The sequence below is a fragment of the Staurois parvus genome, unplaced genomic scaffold (assembly GCF_062004578.1).
Source record: "Staurois parvus isolate SC_StPar_1 unplaced genomic scaffold, SC_StPar_1.0 ptg000019l, whole genome shotgun sequence".
Lineage (NCBI taxonomy): Eukaryota > Metazoa > Chordata > Amphibia > Anura > Ranidae > Staurois > Staurois parvus.
In genome coordinates this window covers 21,460,163-21,477,853 of record NW_028317815.1, presented here as the reverse complement: position 1 = coordinate 21,477,853, position 17,691 = coordinate 21,460,163, and the positions used below count along the sequence as shown (strand labels likewise).

The 17,691-nt window shown below is 39.8% G+C and overlaps 1 protein-coding gene across 2 annotated transcripts in view; it reads right to left on the bottom strand.

The window, feature by feature from the left end:
• PHTF2 (putative homeodomain transcription factor 2) overlaps window positions 1-17,691 on the bottom strand; it is a 182,476-nt gene that overhangs the window by 46,389 nt on the left and 118,396 nt on the right. For both annotated transcript variants that reach the window (XM_089685751.1, XM_089685757.1), the window contains 2 exons: window positions 15,889-16,102; window positions 10,602-10,760 (listed from right to left, as the gene is read on the bottom strand). In XM_089685751.1, the coding sequence (XP_089541877.1) occupies window positions 10,602-10,760; window positions 15,889-16,102 (373 nt within the window). The remainder of the gene's footprint in view (window positions 1-10,601; window positions 10,761-15,888; window positions 16,103-17,691) is intronic.

Here is a 17,691-nt window from a genome sequence, read left to right as displayed (position 1 = left end):
AGATGAGCTTCTAGACTTTTCCTTTCCTTTGACTATATATACTGCAAGTTCATGGTACTGTACGCGGATAGCATAAGAACTTGGGAAAGCTTAACCACTTTGTGTCATTCATCCCTTTTCTTGACACCCTTAAGCACAATCTGCCTTATAGCAGAAAGCCCAATAGTTGGATTCAGGTCCTGGGATTAATGCTGAACCATAGCGGTGAATGACAGCTGATTGTTCCAGCACTAATCTTCGTGGGGACCTGTAGGAGCTGCTTAGTATCGGTGCCATTTCAAAATGGTATTAGGGCAAAAAAAACACTATGCCAGTGCCACCGTCATTTTAAAATCCACCTGGGAAATAAGTGTTTTAGCAAAAACAAAACTGTATTTTCTTTATATACCAACAAAATACATTTTAAAAAAATCAGACTAATGGAGACAAAACATGACTACAAGATACATTGCACTTTGAAAGAAATCAGTATCTGTAGGGCTAAAAAATAAATGTATTTTTGTGTTTTGCAACACTTGTTATTAGTTGGAAAAGGAAAAAAAATCACTTATACAAGTCTTAAACTGGCAACAATGAAACAATAAAATGTTCTGTATACATATTATGCTTGAAAAAAATCAAGAATATTTTGCTCTTTTTTTTATAATCTTTTGTCTTATAAGATAGTAAATGTGTTCCCTCAGGATGCCTCCACACTGCTGTTTAGAGTCCAGCATGTCTCCACAGTCATTCTGAGTTAAGAAATAACAGCAAAGCAACCTCTTTAAAGGCATAGCTAATGCACGTCAGAACTGCTAAGATTCTAAAAACAGTTTGATGCAACTTAAAAGGTTAAAGAAGAACTATCGTTTCACAGATTTGATGCTCCGATTCACTGGGATACAAAGTACTTATAGCACTTTGTACCATCTTTCCAGGAGCTGTAGAAGCCGACATTCAGTATGTAACAATGTGCCCCAAACTCCGTCTAACAATTTCCAACCACAAAATTAAGTAGATGGATGTACAATTGAGAGCACTTGTGTCATCCTTCGCATGCTCTGATGACAAGGGTGATCACTCTGAATGCAGGGTAGTGAGCTTGTCATTTTAACACTGAAAGGGCACTGTTCCTGTGCTGCTCATACAGCTGGGAGCGGCAGCAGTGTCAGAAAGAGGTCCACCTTTCAACTGTACACAGATCAAGGCACAGGGCTTCCACATCAAACAGTAAGTTGAAATAAATTCATGAAAGCCTTTTTTTGACACTGCTGCCGATCCCAGCCTGCAAGCAAACACAGCTTGTGTGAGCAGAAATAAGTGGTGCAGTGAGCATTCCTTTGTTGTTCAGTGTTAAACGAACACTGCCCCTTTTTGGCAGGAAATTGGTGGGCAAGTTTGGCGTTCCTTGTCACATATTGGATCTCAGCTTCTACAGCTGCTAGTAAGACGGGACAAAGAACTATATGTACTTTGTACCCCAGAGGACTGGAACATCAAATAATATATGAAATGACAGTTCTTTAAAAGTGTCTCTGGAGGAACTTAGAAGGATCTTAGAACGCACTTAAAAGCTTAATTTGCCCATCTACGCAAGCTAAAAAGCCGATTTAAAGTTCTGCATACATTGATTAAAGGGGAGGCAAGCATACATTCACTGTGATGGGATGCCTTGCTTCTCCCTTATATGCAAATCTCTACCAGCCATATTTAGCGATATCTGGACTATCTCCAGCTGTTAGATGTGCTCATTTAGGCTATTCTCTTGGCCAACACAAACTTAATAGACAGCATTGTATATTTCACTGATTTGGGGAGATTTTTAGAGTCAGCAGGAATGGAGGCATTGTTACCAGTGGGGAAGATTAGATGTGCATTGGAAATGGCAATGTATATGTGGTGGGTACACCACAGGACAGAAAACACTGCTGAGAACCACAGGGAAAGCAGGCATGCATAGGCACTGTACTGTTTATACTAGAAAATAGGAGAATGAAGACTGGTCAGAGGAGTGAAAATTTGTAACACTTATGCAGGCCACAGACAAGTCGAAAACTGAACCAAAATTCTGGTCACTAGCCAGGCTGTTTGTTTTTCACATTATTAGTGTGCCAGCTGCGACACACAGTTTTTGTACCGCAATCTAAAGTGCCTGATCCAACAAGGTGGATTTTGTTTAGAAAAATGACAAAAATGATGGCAATCGTATGTGCCATTTTTTTTACGGTCAACAGAATGTTCGGTTTGCGACTCGGCTATGGCTGACCTTAGGGGACAAAAGCCCAGCAATGCACTGCATATGTAGCATACGGAGCATGTTTTATGCTAGAACGGCTGTTGTATTCTCTCTGTTTTCCTGTGTGCATTTGTCTCCTACAAATTCTATTACAACTTGGTTGCAGAGAAGAAAAGAAGGAGGAGACAGGAGACGACATCATTTAAAGCGCAGCAAGAAGTCAACTATTATTTGCTTTTTTTAATGCAATAGTCACAAAAAAAATCTATAAAAACAAACTATAAACTCCCTAAAGAAGTTTATAGCCTCAACAGAATTAAAAGTTATTAAGAAATACAGATTTGTAACTAGACAGCCCACCATAGGTGATGAATTAATAGAAATTACAGATACTTAATAGCATTTTGTCATCTATTAAAATTATATTAGACAGATAATTCATGTAATTGAGTTCCAAATTATTTTGCTTTGGCAATTAATGCCAATAAGCACAAACCTCATGAAGTCAACCCTCTTCATTGACTGTAATTTATCGACCTGAATAAACAAAACAAAAATATATCTAACCTTGGGATACATTTGTTGACTAACAATATGAGTACAAGAAATGCCTGCAAATTTCTACAAAACCATTAAACACAAAGTTTACTGAAAAATTCTATTTCACTTGTCAATGGACAGTGGTGGGATGAATTAACCACTGGTTTCCAATATATCTGCTGGAAACCAAAAGTAAGATTTCCAGGAAACCTGTTGGGCATTTAAAGAAGAAGTATTACCACAACCTAAAAATCCTTGTTGAAGCCCCCAGGAGACCAAGTGTATGCAGCACTTGGTTCCATTCCAATCCATGCTGTAGTTTTGCAATACAATGGCCGCATTATTTTGGTTTGTCCTGGCTGTAAGTCTCCCACCCACTGAAGCCCAATTTTGGGGGTTCCTATGGGGGAGATACAGCACTGAAGCCACTGCACCCGCTCGCAGATTTTAATTTTGCTTTGCACATGCTGCCCTGGTTAGGCTCTGTGTACCATTTAATGACATCAGATGTTTGCTAAGTGCCCCTGGCGCTTTCATTGTATCTGGGTTGGTTATCCATTGGAGACTGCACTCACAATAATTAAAATGATCTTAAAGCCAATTTTTTTTTTTTTAAGTAAACGAGGTTATACTCACTTGCTCTGGGCAATGGTATTGCACAGAGTGGTCCCTTACTGCATCTTCTGGAGTCCCCCTCCCAGGTGCCATTCACTCCTACCTGCAGGTGCCCCCATAGCAAGCTGTGTGCTATGGTGCACCTGTGCGGGTGCATTCCTGATCTGGGCTGTGTGCATCCATAAAGAGAAACAGCAGCAGCTCAGCCAAGTCCCCCACTCCCTCCTTACAGGACTTGACTGACAGCAGTGGGAGCCAGAGGCCTGTGTCTCCTGTGGGATCAAGAAGTGAAGGTAGAAGAGCTACAGCCAAGGCAGTGCTGGATTGCCACCAGGAACATTACAGGTATCAGGCAATGTTTGGAGACTTTAGAACCACTTTAAGGATCAGTCAAAGCTGGCACGACTGTGTGACCTAACCCCCACACTGACAATAGTAATGGATCAGTCAGCGTTGAGGGGGGAGGGGGGGGGGCTGTGTGGTCAATCTGCTGGCTGTTTTTAAACATCCACTGCACGGTGTGTATGTGACCGGTTTGGGTCGAATTCCTTTCATTGTCTTTTATTATATATGGCCAGTGTTACTGTAAACATTTGAGGTTGTTCAAATAGTGTTCAATGTTGCAATTGTAGTATTCTGCAATACAGTATTTCTTTGCCAGTGTATGGATGATGGAAGAATTCGCCAAGAGTCAGAGTTATGCATATATTGCAGTTATGACAACTATGACAACTCCTCTTTTGGGAAAGAAAAAGCCAGGATTGTCATACTCTCCCCTGGGATTTACCTGTAAAAAAGACATAACAGAGAGCTTTATTCAGACTATAAGGATTTTTGACTTACCAGTAAAATACCAGTACAGGACACATGACCTTTAGTCACTGCCATGGTTACATGAAGTTACCTTCAGGTGAGTGGACACTGGGGAAAGAGGAGGCTGCAAGAACACCCCCCCCACCCCCCCATATAATTCCTCCCACTCCCAGCAAGCATCCGTTTCATAGCAAGCAAAATTGAGATCACTAGAAAAGGGGGAAAGGACATGTGTTCCGCACTGTACTCCAAAAAATAGATTTTAATAGCAAGTCAGAAATGCTATTTGCATAGTGGTACAATAAGGGACATAGGATCTTTAGCCATGACATCCAAAGGCAACCCAAAGGAGGGATGAGAAAAACATACCAGGAGTAACAAATGCATTAAGATAGGATTGACAGACTATTACAGATATATTACACCTCTTCCAAACTCTATAAACCATGAGTCTACTGCAGGATCCTAGCTGCCATAGATGCCGTAGAGACCATGGCAACAATACAAGTGCTCTGGAGTTGCCCCAAGCTGCACAGATATTGGGCAACAATCACTAGCAGTCCTAATGGTGCATCTAATATGGGTATAGAACTAGATCCCAAACAATGTATATTAGGTATACTGGATGATGTGGTCCGACAGGCACACATCAGGGAGGCAATCTCAAGAGCATTATTTTCAAGCCTGTAAATTCCTCTACTGTACTGACTACTGTAGCGGCTAACATGATCAACTTATCTTGTCTGCTTGAGCACAATATTTACAGTTATAATTTGACTAAGCAGTGAACTCCTGTGTATTGTACAATGTTATGCGGTTTTTCATGAACAACTTTACACTCAGGAAGTTTGTAAACTTTGTACTTTTTGATAAACTTCTGGTGATTAAAAAAACAAAATAAAAAACCTGAGACTTGGAGCAGCTTAGAGAACCTTTCACCTAAAATTGGCATTAGAGTCGGCCTGAACATTCCGGATCAGGAGTCGTCCTGAACATTCCGGATGTGATTTCTATAATGGACATACAAGGAGGTACCAAATAGGGGTTTGCCTTCAAAGGGTAGCTGCACAAGACTTGCATGGCAGCTCAACTGACTATCATTTAAACCAAAGTTCAAGTCAGTTTTGAACTAAAGAATCTGTTTGGATGGAACCAGAATCACTGGCCATTCACTTTGTCCAGAAAGTAATGGTCTGACACACTGTGATAGAAGCAACCGCAGACTGCATAGTGGGGCCTGCCCCTCCAAAAAAAGGGCTTTAAAGTGGGTTTCTAACCACTTATCTACCAGGTTCATGAACATGAGATTATTCTCCGTGGGGCCTGTGAAGGTCATATTAACACAAGAAATGGCAGGATTTACAACAGGAACCTCCCACTTTCGCAGGAAACTCATCAAAAGGATACTGCTGTGCAAGGGTTTTTGAAGGTACGATACCTTCTCCAGGTGAGGCCAGACCCCATGCAGGACAAATGTGTGAACTGGGAAGTTCTTAGTTGTTTGTAGCAATTTAAGTGTTCCCATCCTGGAAAACCTGAGGTGAGCAGACCAGGCTAAGCAGTTTACAGCGCAGCAATCGAATCATTACATTTGGGCAAAATCTCCTTTACAGGTGTTTCATACTATTTTTGGTCTTAAAAGGTGGGGGGGGAGATTATCCTCAACTACTCCACGTAACATGTCTAGCTCAGGAGCAGAGCAAAAGACCAGTTCAAGAGAGGAGGCTAATGAGGCCCGAGATTCTACCCATGAAATCTGACATTGTGACAAAAAACAAAAAACTTCACTTCTGGACAAAAAGGAGATGATTGTGTGATCAGTGGGTTAGCAGAATGACAAGAGGAAAGCAAAGAGTCGGGTTTACCAACCATCTAAACAAAGGGTTTTAGGGCCCTGTGTACAAAATTACCAAGTTCGCTAGAGGCAAGTGCTGAGCCTGAGCTGGCAGTGCCATCTGATACTTTACATTGTTCATGCGGTCTGCCACTTACTGTACATTTTTTACCCAGAGAGGTACTCATGACCTCTGTAACTGTAGAGAGGGAGGGCTTTCTAAGTCCAAGTACTGAAGGCTGCTGAGAACACGGGTTTCACAGTGAAACTGCTAAGCTGTGCTGGTAGAATGAAGGCTGGCAGCCATTACCAGTCGAATGGCATGGCCGGAAAAATAAAAAAAAGGGCAGGCCACGAGGTTTCAGTTTCCTCCTTTGAAACTTAGGTGGTGGTAGCACAGTGATCAGCAAACCTCAAGGTGACCATAATTGTCATATCTGCAACATATCTAATACTCAGACTCTTGAAGAAATCTTCCATCATGCACACATTAGCAAAAAAAATAAAATAAAAAATACGATATTGCAGAGTACTACAATTGCAACACAGATAAATGTGTAATTTCAAAAAACATCAGGGTGATATAAAACTGGTCACAGAAAACAAAAAGACAAGGAAAGGAGCCCCATCAACACAAACCGGTCACAATCACAACCATCAGGTTCACAAACTTCATGCCATGTTTATAGAACAAGTGACAAAGCCTTGCAGGGTAGCAACATAGACAATGTATTGTTGAGGAGGAAAACCTTTTAAATGTATACCCTAGACACTGTTATACCTAAAGGCTTGAACACAGCATTTACATACACATTTTTGAACAGATGACCAATGCCCCTGGTAACTTAAGGTTTAATCATGGGGATCAAAATGTATCTGTTCAGAGAAGTAGCTTTTTGTTACATTTATGTTGTATTTCTGTCATAGTGTTAACCACCATGCAATGTCTTCATTATGTATTTTATATTGCTTTCATGCTCATCATTGAGAGGCCCCCAAGAAGACGTCAGTTATTTCTGACTTATGGGACATTGCTTTCATGATAAGAAGTAGTAGTACTAATAATTTAGGGAACAGTGCTGCCTGCTCTAAAATCACAAACCACAATATATGTACCTCGAAAAAACAATTGTGCAAAAATCCAATCTCTTCTCTTTTTACAGTACTTACATACAAAAAATAAATGTGCAAATACATATATAAATACCCCAAAAATACAATGTGCACAAAAACATATGCGTGCAGTATACAGTCAGTTTTCACTGATATAAAGTGCAAAAACTCATCAATTATCTTCACTTCTCAAATGCATATAAACAAAGTGTATATAAACAAAGTGCTTTAATTATAAAATGTTACAATGGCTCAAAGTGCAAAATGTTATACTCAAAGTGCAAAATACCATATAAAAAAACCTTAAACATTTAAATCATTTTTAAAAATATTAATTTCCGTATGATGTGTAAAACGGTCCACCAGTGCAAAATAAGCTTTTGAATCTTCTTAACACTAAACTGCTTTTCCACCACCGAATAAACTCAGAGTGTCATGCTGGTCAAACCATAAACCAGCCAAAACGCATGATGCTCTGGGAGTAAGGATCTGCAGTTCCATGGTCTTAATGTCTCAGGCTTCTCGAAACATCACACTTGTGTCTCTAATTCACTCAAAAGAAAAAGAAGAGAGGAGCTTCCATAGCGTAAAATCATCAACTGATTATGTAAAATCACATAAAAACACTCAGATTGTCACGTGTCGTCACTGACACAAGTATAGAGGCTTAAACATATATTAGATTGTCTCAGGCCGCGACCGCGAGAGCAACCTCCATGCATGATGTCACCTCCGAAGCCCCGCCCTACATGCTTCGTCGCTTGATGTTCTCTGGGAGCTGAAGGGAAGCTATGTTTAAGCCTCTATACCTGTGTCAGTGGCAACACTTGTCAATGTGAGTGTTTTATATGATTTTACATAATAAATCAGTTGATGGTTTTACGCTATGGAAGTTCCCCTCTTCTTTTCCTTTTGAGTGAATGAGAGACACAAGTGTGGTGTTTTGAGAAGCCTGAGACATTAAGACTACAGAACTGCAGAGAGTTACTCCCAGAGCAACATGCGTTTTGGCTTGACCAGCATATTGCACTGGTGAGTTTATTAAAATAATTTGGTGGTGGAAAAGCAGTTTGGTGGTGTTAAGATCCAAAAGCTTATTTTGCACTTATGGACTCTTTTACACATCATATGGACATTAATAAATATATACCGTATTTTTCGCACCATAAGACGCACTTTTTTCCCCCCCAAAAAGGGGGGAAAATGTCAGTGCGTCTTATGGAGCGAATGTAAAGCGGCCGGTCCGGTATTTCTGCCGCCACCATGTCAGAATACCGGGCCGGCCGCTCAGCTGTTCTCTCCTGCAGGGCCTTACCTGTTCCTCGCTCCAGCGCTGCACAGTCTTCCCGCGCTGGCTTCTGTGACAGCCGGGTGCCCACTGCGCATGTGCTGCGCTTTGTGAATGATCCGGTGTCTTCTGGGACACATGAAAGGTCACAGAAGGCGCCGGGCCATTCACAAAGCGAAGCGCTTCTTGCACCTGCGCAGTGGGCACCCGGCTGTCACAGAAGCCGGCCCGGGAAGAAGAGGGAAGGCAACTCCGCGGAAGTGGGAGCGGGTACCTGTCAAATTCAGGTACCCGCTCCCCCTCCCTCCCCAAAGGTCAGCAGTCTCTGGTCATCCCCTTCACTGTCTGCAGTCTCTGGTCATTCCCTGCACTGTCCGCAGTCTCTGGTCATTCCCTGCACTGTCTGCAGTCTCTGGTCATTCCCTGCACTGTCTGCAGTCTCTGGTCATTCCCTGCACTGTCTGCAGTCTCTGGTCATTCCCTGCACTGTCCGCAGTCTCTGGTCATCTCCTGTACTGTCTGCAGTCTCTGGTCATTCCCTGTACTGTGTCCGCAGTCTCTGGTCATCCCCTGTACTGTCTGCAGTCTCTGGTCATTCCCTGTACTGTCCGCAGTCTCTGGTCATTCCCTGCACTGTCCGCAGTCTCTGGTCATTCCCTGCACTGTGTCCGCAGTCTCTGGTCATCTCCTGCACTGTGTCCGCAGTCTCTGGTCATCTCCTGTACTGTGTCCGCAGTCTCTGGTCATCTCCTGCACTGTGTCCGCAGTCCCTGGTCATCTCCTGTACTGTGTCCGCAGTCTCTGGTCATCTCCTGTACTGTGTCCGCAGTCTCTGGTCATCTCCTGTACTGTTTCTGCAGTCTCTGGTCATCTCCTGTACTATGTCCGCAGTCTCTTGGTCATCCCCTGTACTTTGTCCGCAGTCTCTGGTCATCTCCTGTACTATGTCTGCAGTCTCTGGTCATCTCCTGTACTGTGTCCTCAGTCTCTGGTCATCCCCTGTACTATGTCTGCAGTCCATTGGTTCAGAATATTTTTTTTTCTTGTTTTTCACCTCTAAAACCTAGGTGCGTCTTATGGTCAGGTGCGTCTTATGGAGCGAAAAATACGATATATATATATATATATATGAAAGTATTTAATAGTCTTAAGATTTTTTTTTATGGTATTTTGCACTTTCAGTATAACATTTTAGCCAGTGTAACATTGTACAATATAAGGGGATGTTATATAATATTAGGCACTTTGTTTATATGCACTTGAGAAGTGAGGATAAGTGATTTATAATTGGTTTATGGTTTGACCAGCATATCGCTCTGGGGAATTTATTCAATTTATTTGGTGGTGGAAAATGTTAAGATTCAAAAGCTTATTTTGCACTGGTGGACTGTTTTACACGTCATACGGAAATTATTTATAAGAAATTATTTAAGAGTTTACGTTTTTTGTTATAGGAGATTGGATTTTTGCACAATTGTTTTTTTGAGGTACATATATTGTGGCTTGTGATTTTAGAGAAGGCTAGCGCTGTTCCATAATTTATTAGTCCTGATCGGTGATGGTTACATCATGGAGAATAGCAGTTGCCGGGAGTGATCATATTGACTGATTATTTTATTGCTTGTAGAATTATTTTTCTGTGGTGCAATCCGTAAGATATTTAAATAAGTAGTAGTAGGAGTAGTAGTAGTAGCTGCCGAGTTAATTTGTACCGAACTACTCAGCGCATAACCATTAAACAGAATAAACATGGGTTGCAAATAGGTAAATACAAACATTGCTGTCAAAATATATATACATTGCTGTGCATTCAGCATGTATGTATAAAGTTTACTCACAGGCATTCATATAAGATGTGTAACATTGAATCAAGGGAATCAATAAAATACTTTCAAGTTTAATTAAATTAGAGGTTTTTTTATGTTAAATTCAAACAAAACCGTGCCAGTCCAAGTAGCATTAGTTTAAGGGGTTTCATACTTTCTGCCATAAACCACATTTAACTGATCAGAAACTTAAAAATCTAAAGTATTTCAGACATTATCATACCTATTACATTTTTAGCAATTGACAATGAAAATGAATTTCCTATACATACAAACTGTAGTTATCACTTTTTGAAAGGAACAAGAGAGAGATTAGCCAAACAAACTGTAAACAGCTAGTAAGCAATCTGGCCATACCTCTGCTGTATAGTGCTTTTTGTAATGATGAGACTTTCGGTTTCTGAGTGCACTGTCATTATGAGGCCGATCCATGTTACGCCGTGCAATATATCCTGTGCTAGGATCATCTTCACTGGAAACCTCATCAGAGACATTAGCCAAGGATCTCTGTGCATCCTGAACAAGATTTGTATTTCATTAGAATAAGAATGTTTTCATTGTTATACGAACTAGTGAAAGTTAGTTTTGTAAAATTAACCATACAGACTGTTCCTCACCAGACCTGGCTGGAATGGGCTGCAGTGGCTAACAAATTTTATACCAAAAGGGTAGCCACAGACTGCACTCAGGCCAATTGATCAAGAGAGAAATAAGATTTTCGATAGCATCAAGTCACCTCATTGCCATTCTCCCCCTCCTTCCAGCATTGAAATTGAAAAACACTTGGACAAACCAAATTAGTACATGCTTAGAATGTAAAATAAATACATAAATAAAAAATACAGTGACTAAAAAAAAGAAAAAAAAAACCATACAGTGACTGGCTGGCAGCCACATATACATGCATTCTCTAATGACTGTTTATCAGTAGCAGGCTCCCAGGCATCGAATGGCCAACAAATCAGGTTACAGTAAAGAAACGCACAAGCATAAGCTGACAAATTGTCATCAGTTTCTTAAAAAAAAAAAATCCTTTGTACAAATGACACATACTTTAGTAGATATCCCTAAATCTGCACATAGGGTAGAAACATAGCATCATAGCTGTGCTTAAAGTGGTTGCAAAGCATTTTTTTTTTTTTAATAAACATGCTGCTGCAGGGGGCACTTGTGTTGGCTCGATCCCAAACCGGGCTGTGTGCCATCCTGCTCATGCCAAGTCACCTGTGAGAAGAGTGAAGAGTGAAAAGGCAGAAGAGCTGAGGGAGTAGTGGCTGTGACCCTTTCGCTGCCAGGTCCGCATGCCTTCTCTGCTCTCTCTCCCCTACTTCTTGCTGCCCCCTACATCCCTGCCTAGCAGCTAAAAAGCCACCCCCCCTTCTTCCAGGTGCAGCTGCTGCCTGGAAGATCATGGTCAGGATAGAGAGTGAAAAAGCTGGTAAACATGTGTTTATCAGCCCCCTTCCTTTCCTGAATGAGCACAGTGAACGATCTGTACTGATCGCTCCTGTGTTCATTCATCACTGCACATGTGTGAATGAAGCATAGTAAACAGTAACTTCTATTCATTCATCTACAGTGCAGCTGAGGCTGCAGAAAAAGGGACTGAATACAGCTCCTCTCTCGGTCTCAAAAAAATAAATATTAGGGGTCTGTTTAGACCCCTGATTCTAGCCAAAGCCCCCCCCCCCCAAAAAAAAAAATATTTTAAAAATATTAAAAACAAAATTGAACCTGTAGTGTGAAGAGTAAAATTGTAAATAAATAAATAAATAAATATAGTAAGAGTAGATTTAGACATGGGTCTAAACCCTCTTGCCTGCTCCAAAGGCTACTGAAAAGTGGTGAGGAAGCAATGCTATACCTCCTCACTGCTTTCAGTCCATTTTTGCCAACAAATGCATCACAACCACATTTGCGCCACTTCTTCATTGACTTGAATTTGTAGCACTCGGCAAGCTTGCGACGGAGGATTGCTACAAGTCAGGTCAACATTAAATTTTCTAATCATTAGTGGGGTTTTCAACCGCAGTGACTGGAAAATACGAAGGGGAAGAATAAAAAACTTATTCAGCGAACAAACTTTTGGACAGTGTATGAGGTTTTCGTTCAGTAATTACATTCATTTTAAAACTGAATGTTAAAAGCAAGTGAAATTTTCGAACGACATTCGTTCATTCATCAAATGTACAAAGAATTTTCAAACGAATACTCCTGTGAATATTCTTGTCTGAAAATCTATACGTGTATGGTTAGGATAAGACATTTTAGTAACAGCAGCATGCTTTTGGTATCATCGGTCATGATGGGGTTAAAAACATAAATCAGCCCTTTATAGTACAAAAGCAGCAGTTAATCACTACTGCAAGTGGTTAATTTATACTGTGCAACAGTGAAAAGTGATCATATTTTATATATATATATATATATGTATATATATATATATATATATATATATATATATATATATATATATATATATATATATATATATAAATAAAAATATAAATAAATAAGGGGGGGGGGGATATAAATCTTTTATATTAAAGTAGTACTAATGGCTGAGGCGTTTTCCATGGAAACAATCATTTTAAACATAATGCACAATACGGGTAAACTTTTACTTTCAATTTAATTGTAATGCCTGTAATATTACTTCTAGTCTATCAGCCTCCAGCTTCTCTGGATTCAGATGCTGATCTTCCCTGCGTAGCACCCTGATCGTAAATGTTTCTTTAAAAAAAACGAAACAAAAACGCATCATATTTGCCTGCTCTGTGTAATGGTTTTGCACAGAGCAGCCCCAATTTTCCTCTTCTGGGGTCCCCCACCAGCATTTCTGGCTCCTCCTGAGTTCAGAGTGCCCTCTTAGCAAGGAAAAAAAAAAAAAACTTCTGCCTTTAGAATCCCTTACTTCCTTCTCCTACCCAGGACTACATGTCCCATGAGGTATTGTTCCTCGCACATTCACAAGTTCTCAGGCACTTTCTGACATGTATGGATGGTGTACTGAGCTGTAGGTGTGCTGCATTGTATTTGCTAAAGAGTATACAAATAATGCATTCTGTATGCAGGTTAACTAATCGGCTGATCAACTAATCGATTATGAAAATAGTGGACAACTATTGTCATAATCGATTATGTCGATTAGTTGTTTCAGCCCTAGTACAGGCCGTCCAATTCATGTCAATTGGGAGGCAACGGCTGCATGGACACAGCCACTACTCCCAACTTGATATCCATGTAGGTTCATGCCCCTGAACTCCCACGGTCAGCATTTGGGACCATGTACCTACACCCACATAGATGTCAGATGAGGACCAGCGGCTCTGTTCTTGCAGCGGCTGCGTCCCAGATTACATGAATAGCATTGCCTGCATTGGAATGCACAGAACACCTTTGCATCTCCATGCAGGTAAACACAGCCCTCCTTGGAGGTACGCTTTAATACACTCCATGTGAATGAGGCCTTAGTAGAAACTTAGCAGGAATTTAGTACGTTGTGTACAAACAAGGATTTTTGTGAAAATAGCGATTTGATAAACATTTGCTCAACTGTTGTGGCTTCTAAAAGAAAAAAAAAAAAAAAAAAAAAAAAAAAAAAAAAATCAGTGGCACCTTTTTTTATTGTCCTAGTTCTATACTTTCAGAAAATGTATGGTTTGAGGGGTCTTTCACAAACTCTGAAAGCTGTAAGTGAAAAATGAAAACCTCCAGATTTTTAGAGAAAGTTATTTACAGTTTCGCGTACCTTCGATTTTCAACATCTCTCAAAAAGGTGCAATTTAAAATGTAATAATATTTGTTATTTATTAACTCAATTCATGTTTAGCTTTTAGATTTAGGAGGAATTTAGCAGGAATTGTGTAAAATTTGCTGTGTTTCTATCTGCCAATAATGATTTTATTGTATTTTTAGCAAACATATTGTTTGATAAACATTTGCGCAAATAGCACGAGGCCTTAAAATTCTGAATCACCTTCTTTTAATTCAGCTGGTCATGTGCTTTCAGAAAATGTATGGTTTTGGGGGTATTTTACAAACTCTGAAAGCTGTAAAGGGAAAAATAAAAAAGCATTGGAAAAATTGAAAAAATCGTCTGGCCAAAAAAACAAAAAAACTTACCTTTATAACCACTTTAATATTTAATAAAAAAAAAGTCAATGTCAAAGTTTCCCCCTGGTTTAACAACGTATGCCTACGATAGTCTGTATTTGCTACAACATCCAGTTATTAAATTTGTCAAAAACATTGCATTAGAAGAAAGAGCTCTGTTGGTTATAGCTATCTTCATGGTATAAAAAAAAGACAGGCTTTCAAGTCAAATCAGGACTTTTGAGTTTAAATAATAAAAGAACAAATTTCAAGGAGTGGAAACCGCATTTATTTTTCAACATATTCCCCTGCTACGTTTATACACTTACCCCAGCTTCAGCATAGAAAGGATTTGTCAGTACAACTTAACCATCCTAGGACAGCCTGCTTCACTTCATCATCATTGCGAAAATGCTGACCCCCGAGAAACTCTTTTAGGGGTCCAAACAGGTGGCAATAACTTGAAGCGAGGTCTGGGCTGTTGGGGCGGGGGGGGGGGGGGGGGGTAGGGGGGTGGCAATACCTCACAGCCGAGTTTATGTAATGTACATGTAGCACGGTGAGCAGTATGAATTCATGTGTTGTCCTGGAGAAACAAGACGCCCTTAGTGATGAAACCAGGCCGCTTTTTCTGCAGACACGTATGCACATCACTTCTGTGCTGGTCTAAAGCGGAAAGCTGTCTCGGTACAAAGTATGCGCAAACTTATCAAAAATGCAAATGTTTGTGAAATATTCATCCTAATCCAGGATCAGGCATTCCATGCACTGAATGTTCACTGGAATGACTGCTGTGGGTTGGGAACCACCACAACTGGTATTGTCACTGATTATTTAAGGCCATCTTTGAAACATTTACACCATTCAAATGTCTTACTGCGGCTCAGCATTTCATCACTGTACTTGAAGTCTTCTGTAGGTATCTGAGGGTTTAACGCCTCTGTTCACAAGAAACTTCATCACCATATGCTGTTCCATGCACGTACTAACACTGTTGTTGGCCATCTTGATTAACGGTCTCTGAACTGGCCTGCGACATGTGCGCCGCTTATCAGTAATGGAAGTATATGATCCAAACGCACACGTCACATGCCTGATGAAGGGGTCCTGCGAGACTCCGAAACGTTGCCTTGCTGTAACTATGTGATGGTTTATTAAAACCTTTGGACCCATATTGGTGATCCTCGGTGTGCTGGTGACATTTTTTCCTTGCTTATCAGTAATGGGACACACTTGCCACTTACTACTGCATGTTGTACCACCATGCTGGCATCCCTTTTTATACCTGTAAAACTAAAGTCCCGGTTTGCCTTGAATGCTCCTTGTACATTAAATATTTACCATTAGCTTCAATAAAGAATACTGAAAAGCCAGGTCTCAATTATTAGTCCAAACAACTCTAAATACAGAATTTCAAAATTACATCTCTTTTAAATATCACTTTAAGTAGCAGTGAAAAAGAAAAATCAAATAGCTTGCCAATATCTGCCTTATCGTCTAAATCAAAACATACTAACGTACATTAAAAACATAACCAATATTGACTTACCATTTTGGTTTTGTTGTATATTGGCTTGGCTTGATGATGATTCCTGTTAGTTCCTGCTGCCCATGTGGTCTCTTCAGAATTGACTGTTTCACTATGAGGCTCATGAATGTGTACCCCATCTTCACTGCTTTTACCTGTCAACCTCCCTTCTAATGATACGTAACCATTGTCAGTTTCTGTAGATTTGTCGATGGAATTTTTTGACTTCTTTGAACTGAAGCGAAAAAGTGTTCAACATTAAACATTCTTGAAGGCTTGTACAAAATAACCAAGAAATTAATTTTATGAAAAGTTTGTTTATATAATACATTATTATCCTATGTGTATTAAGTAACCTAATTGCAAATTTAAAAAAAAACATATAAATCATGTTTATGGCAAGATGTGACCATCAAAGCCCAAACCAGCCTTTGTTTTTTACTTTGCATAAATAAGTGACTTTTATTATATCCGTTTGCCAGTAAGATATGCGTAAAAGGAACAAAGCCAACTGTATTGCATGAAAAGCATGATTTGTTCTTCAATTAGATAAGTGTTTTGTTATTTATGGCCTGGTTGATTTTTTTTACCCTGTCAACCTCCATTACAATTTACATAGATTTTTACTTTCAATAACAAATTAAATAAAATTGTTTATTATGTCATTATTGAGCATTGTTCACCAAATACTACGATCTGCATTGTATTAAATGTTGTAATTTTTATATGAGGTTATACCGTAAAAGTATTTTTTTAAAAAGTTTGTAAGTATGTTGGCTTCTTTCTCAAACTCTGCTATAGAGCATGGCTTGGGTTAATGTGAATAGTCCACAATAAAATGATAGTCACATTTCAATATTCAATAACATGTTGAAAACACGGTGCAACAAATAATGAAAGCGACAAAAAAAAAAAAAAAAAGACACACGTAAAAATATAGGTGCTCAAAAAACTCTGATAAAATGTTCAGCAAAATATGGAGAAATGTAAGTAAGTGTAGGAACCATAGTTCTAATTTTGTAATGTGAGCAAATCCTTGAGACATTTACTGCATAGTTGCATATATGTGTTCAAAGGGCCACCAAATTAAAACTTTTAAAAGTGCTGCGATATTACAATAGTAAGCAATTTGTCATGAATAAAAGCCATTCATAACAGTTTTGCTCACATGATATCATGTGATCGCTATGATTGGTCATAGCAAGCACATGATGCCCGGCCACTCATAGGGGTTTATTTACTAAAGCTGGAGAGTCCAAAATCAGACTCACTTCTGCATAGAAACCAATCAGCTTCTAGGTTTCATTGCCAAAGCTTCATTGAACAAGCTGAGGTTAGAAGCTGATTGGTTTCTATGCAGAAGGGAGTCTGATTTTGGACTCTCCAGCTTTAGTAAATAAACCCCATAGTGTCCAGGTACCGAGCACTGATCTGCTGCATCAACCAGACGCAACGGTCACAGGATTGCATGGCTACGCATGAGCAATGCATCGTACAGATACATCACAGTGCCTGGGGATGCCGCCTGCCAGCAGTAAATGTACTGCTCTCAGTCCACAAGTGGTTAATAGACAAGCCAAGCCTCTCAGTCATTTAATGTAAAATTAAAATGAATGAGGAAAAAAAAAAACACAGATCCCCATTGGGGTAGGAAAGAATAAGCTTTGCCAAGGACATGTTACATAACAATAGCAAAATACAATTCTGCCTAATGAAACATAACAAGGGAAAACTACTAATACTCAACAGCTGTCAGGTGACCCACCTTTCTTGGTAACAGATTGCAGGCCAACTCCTAAGTAAACTAATTCCTCCTAATAACTC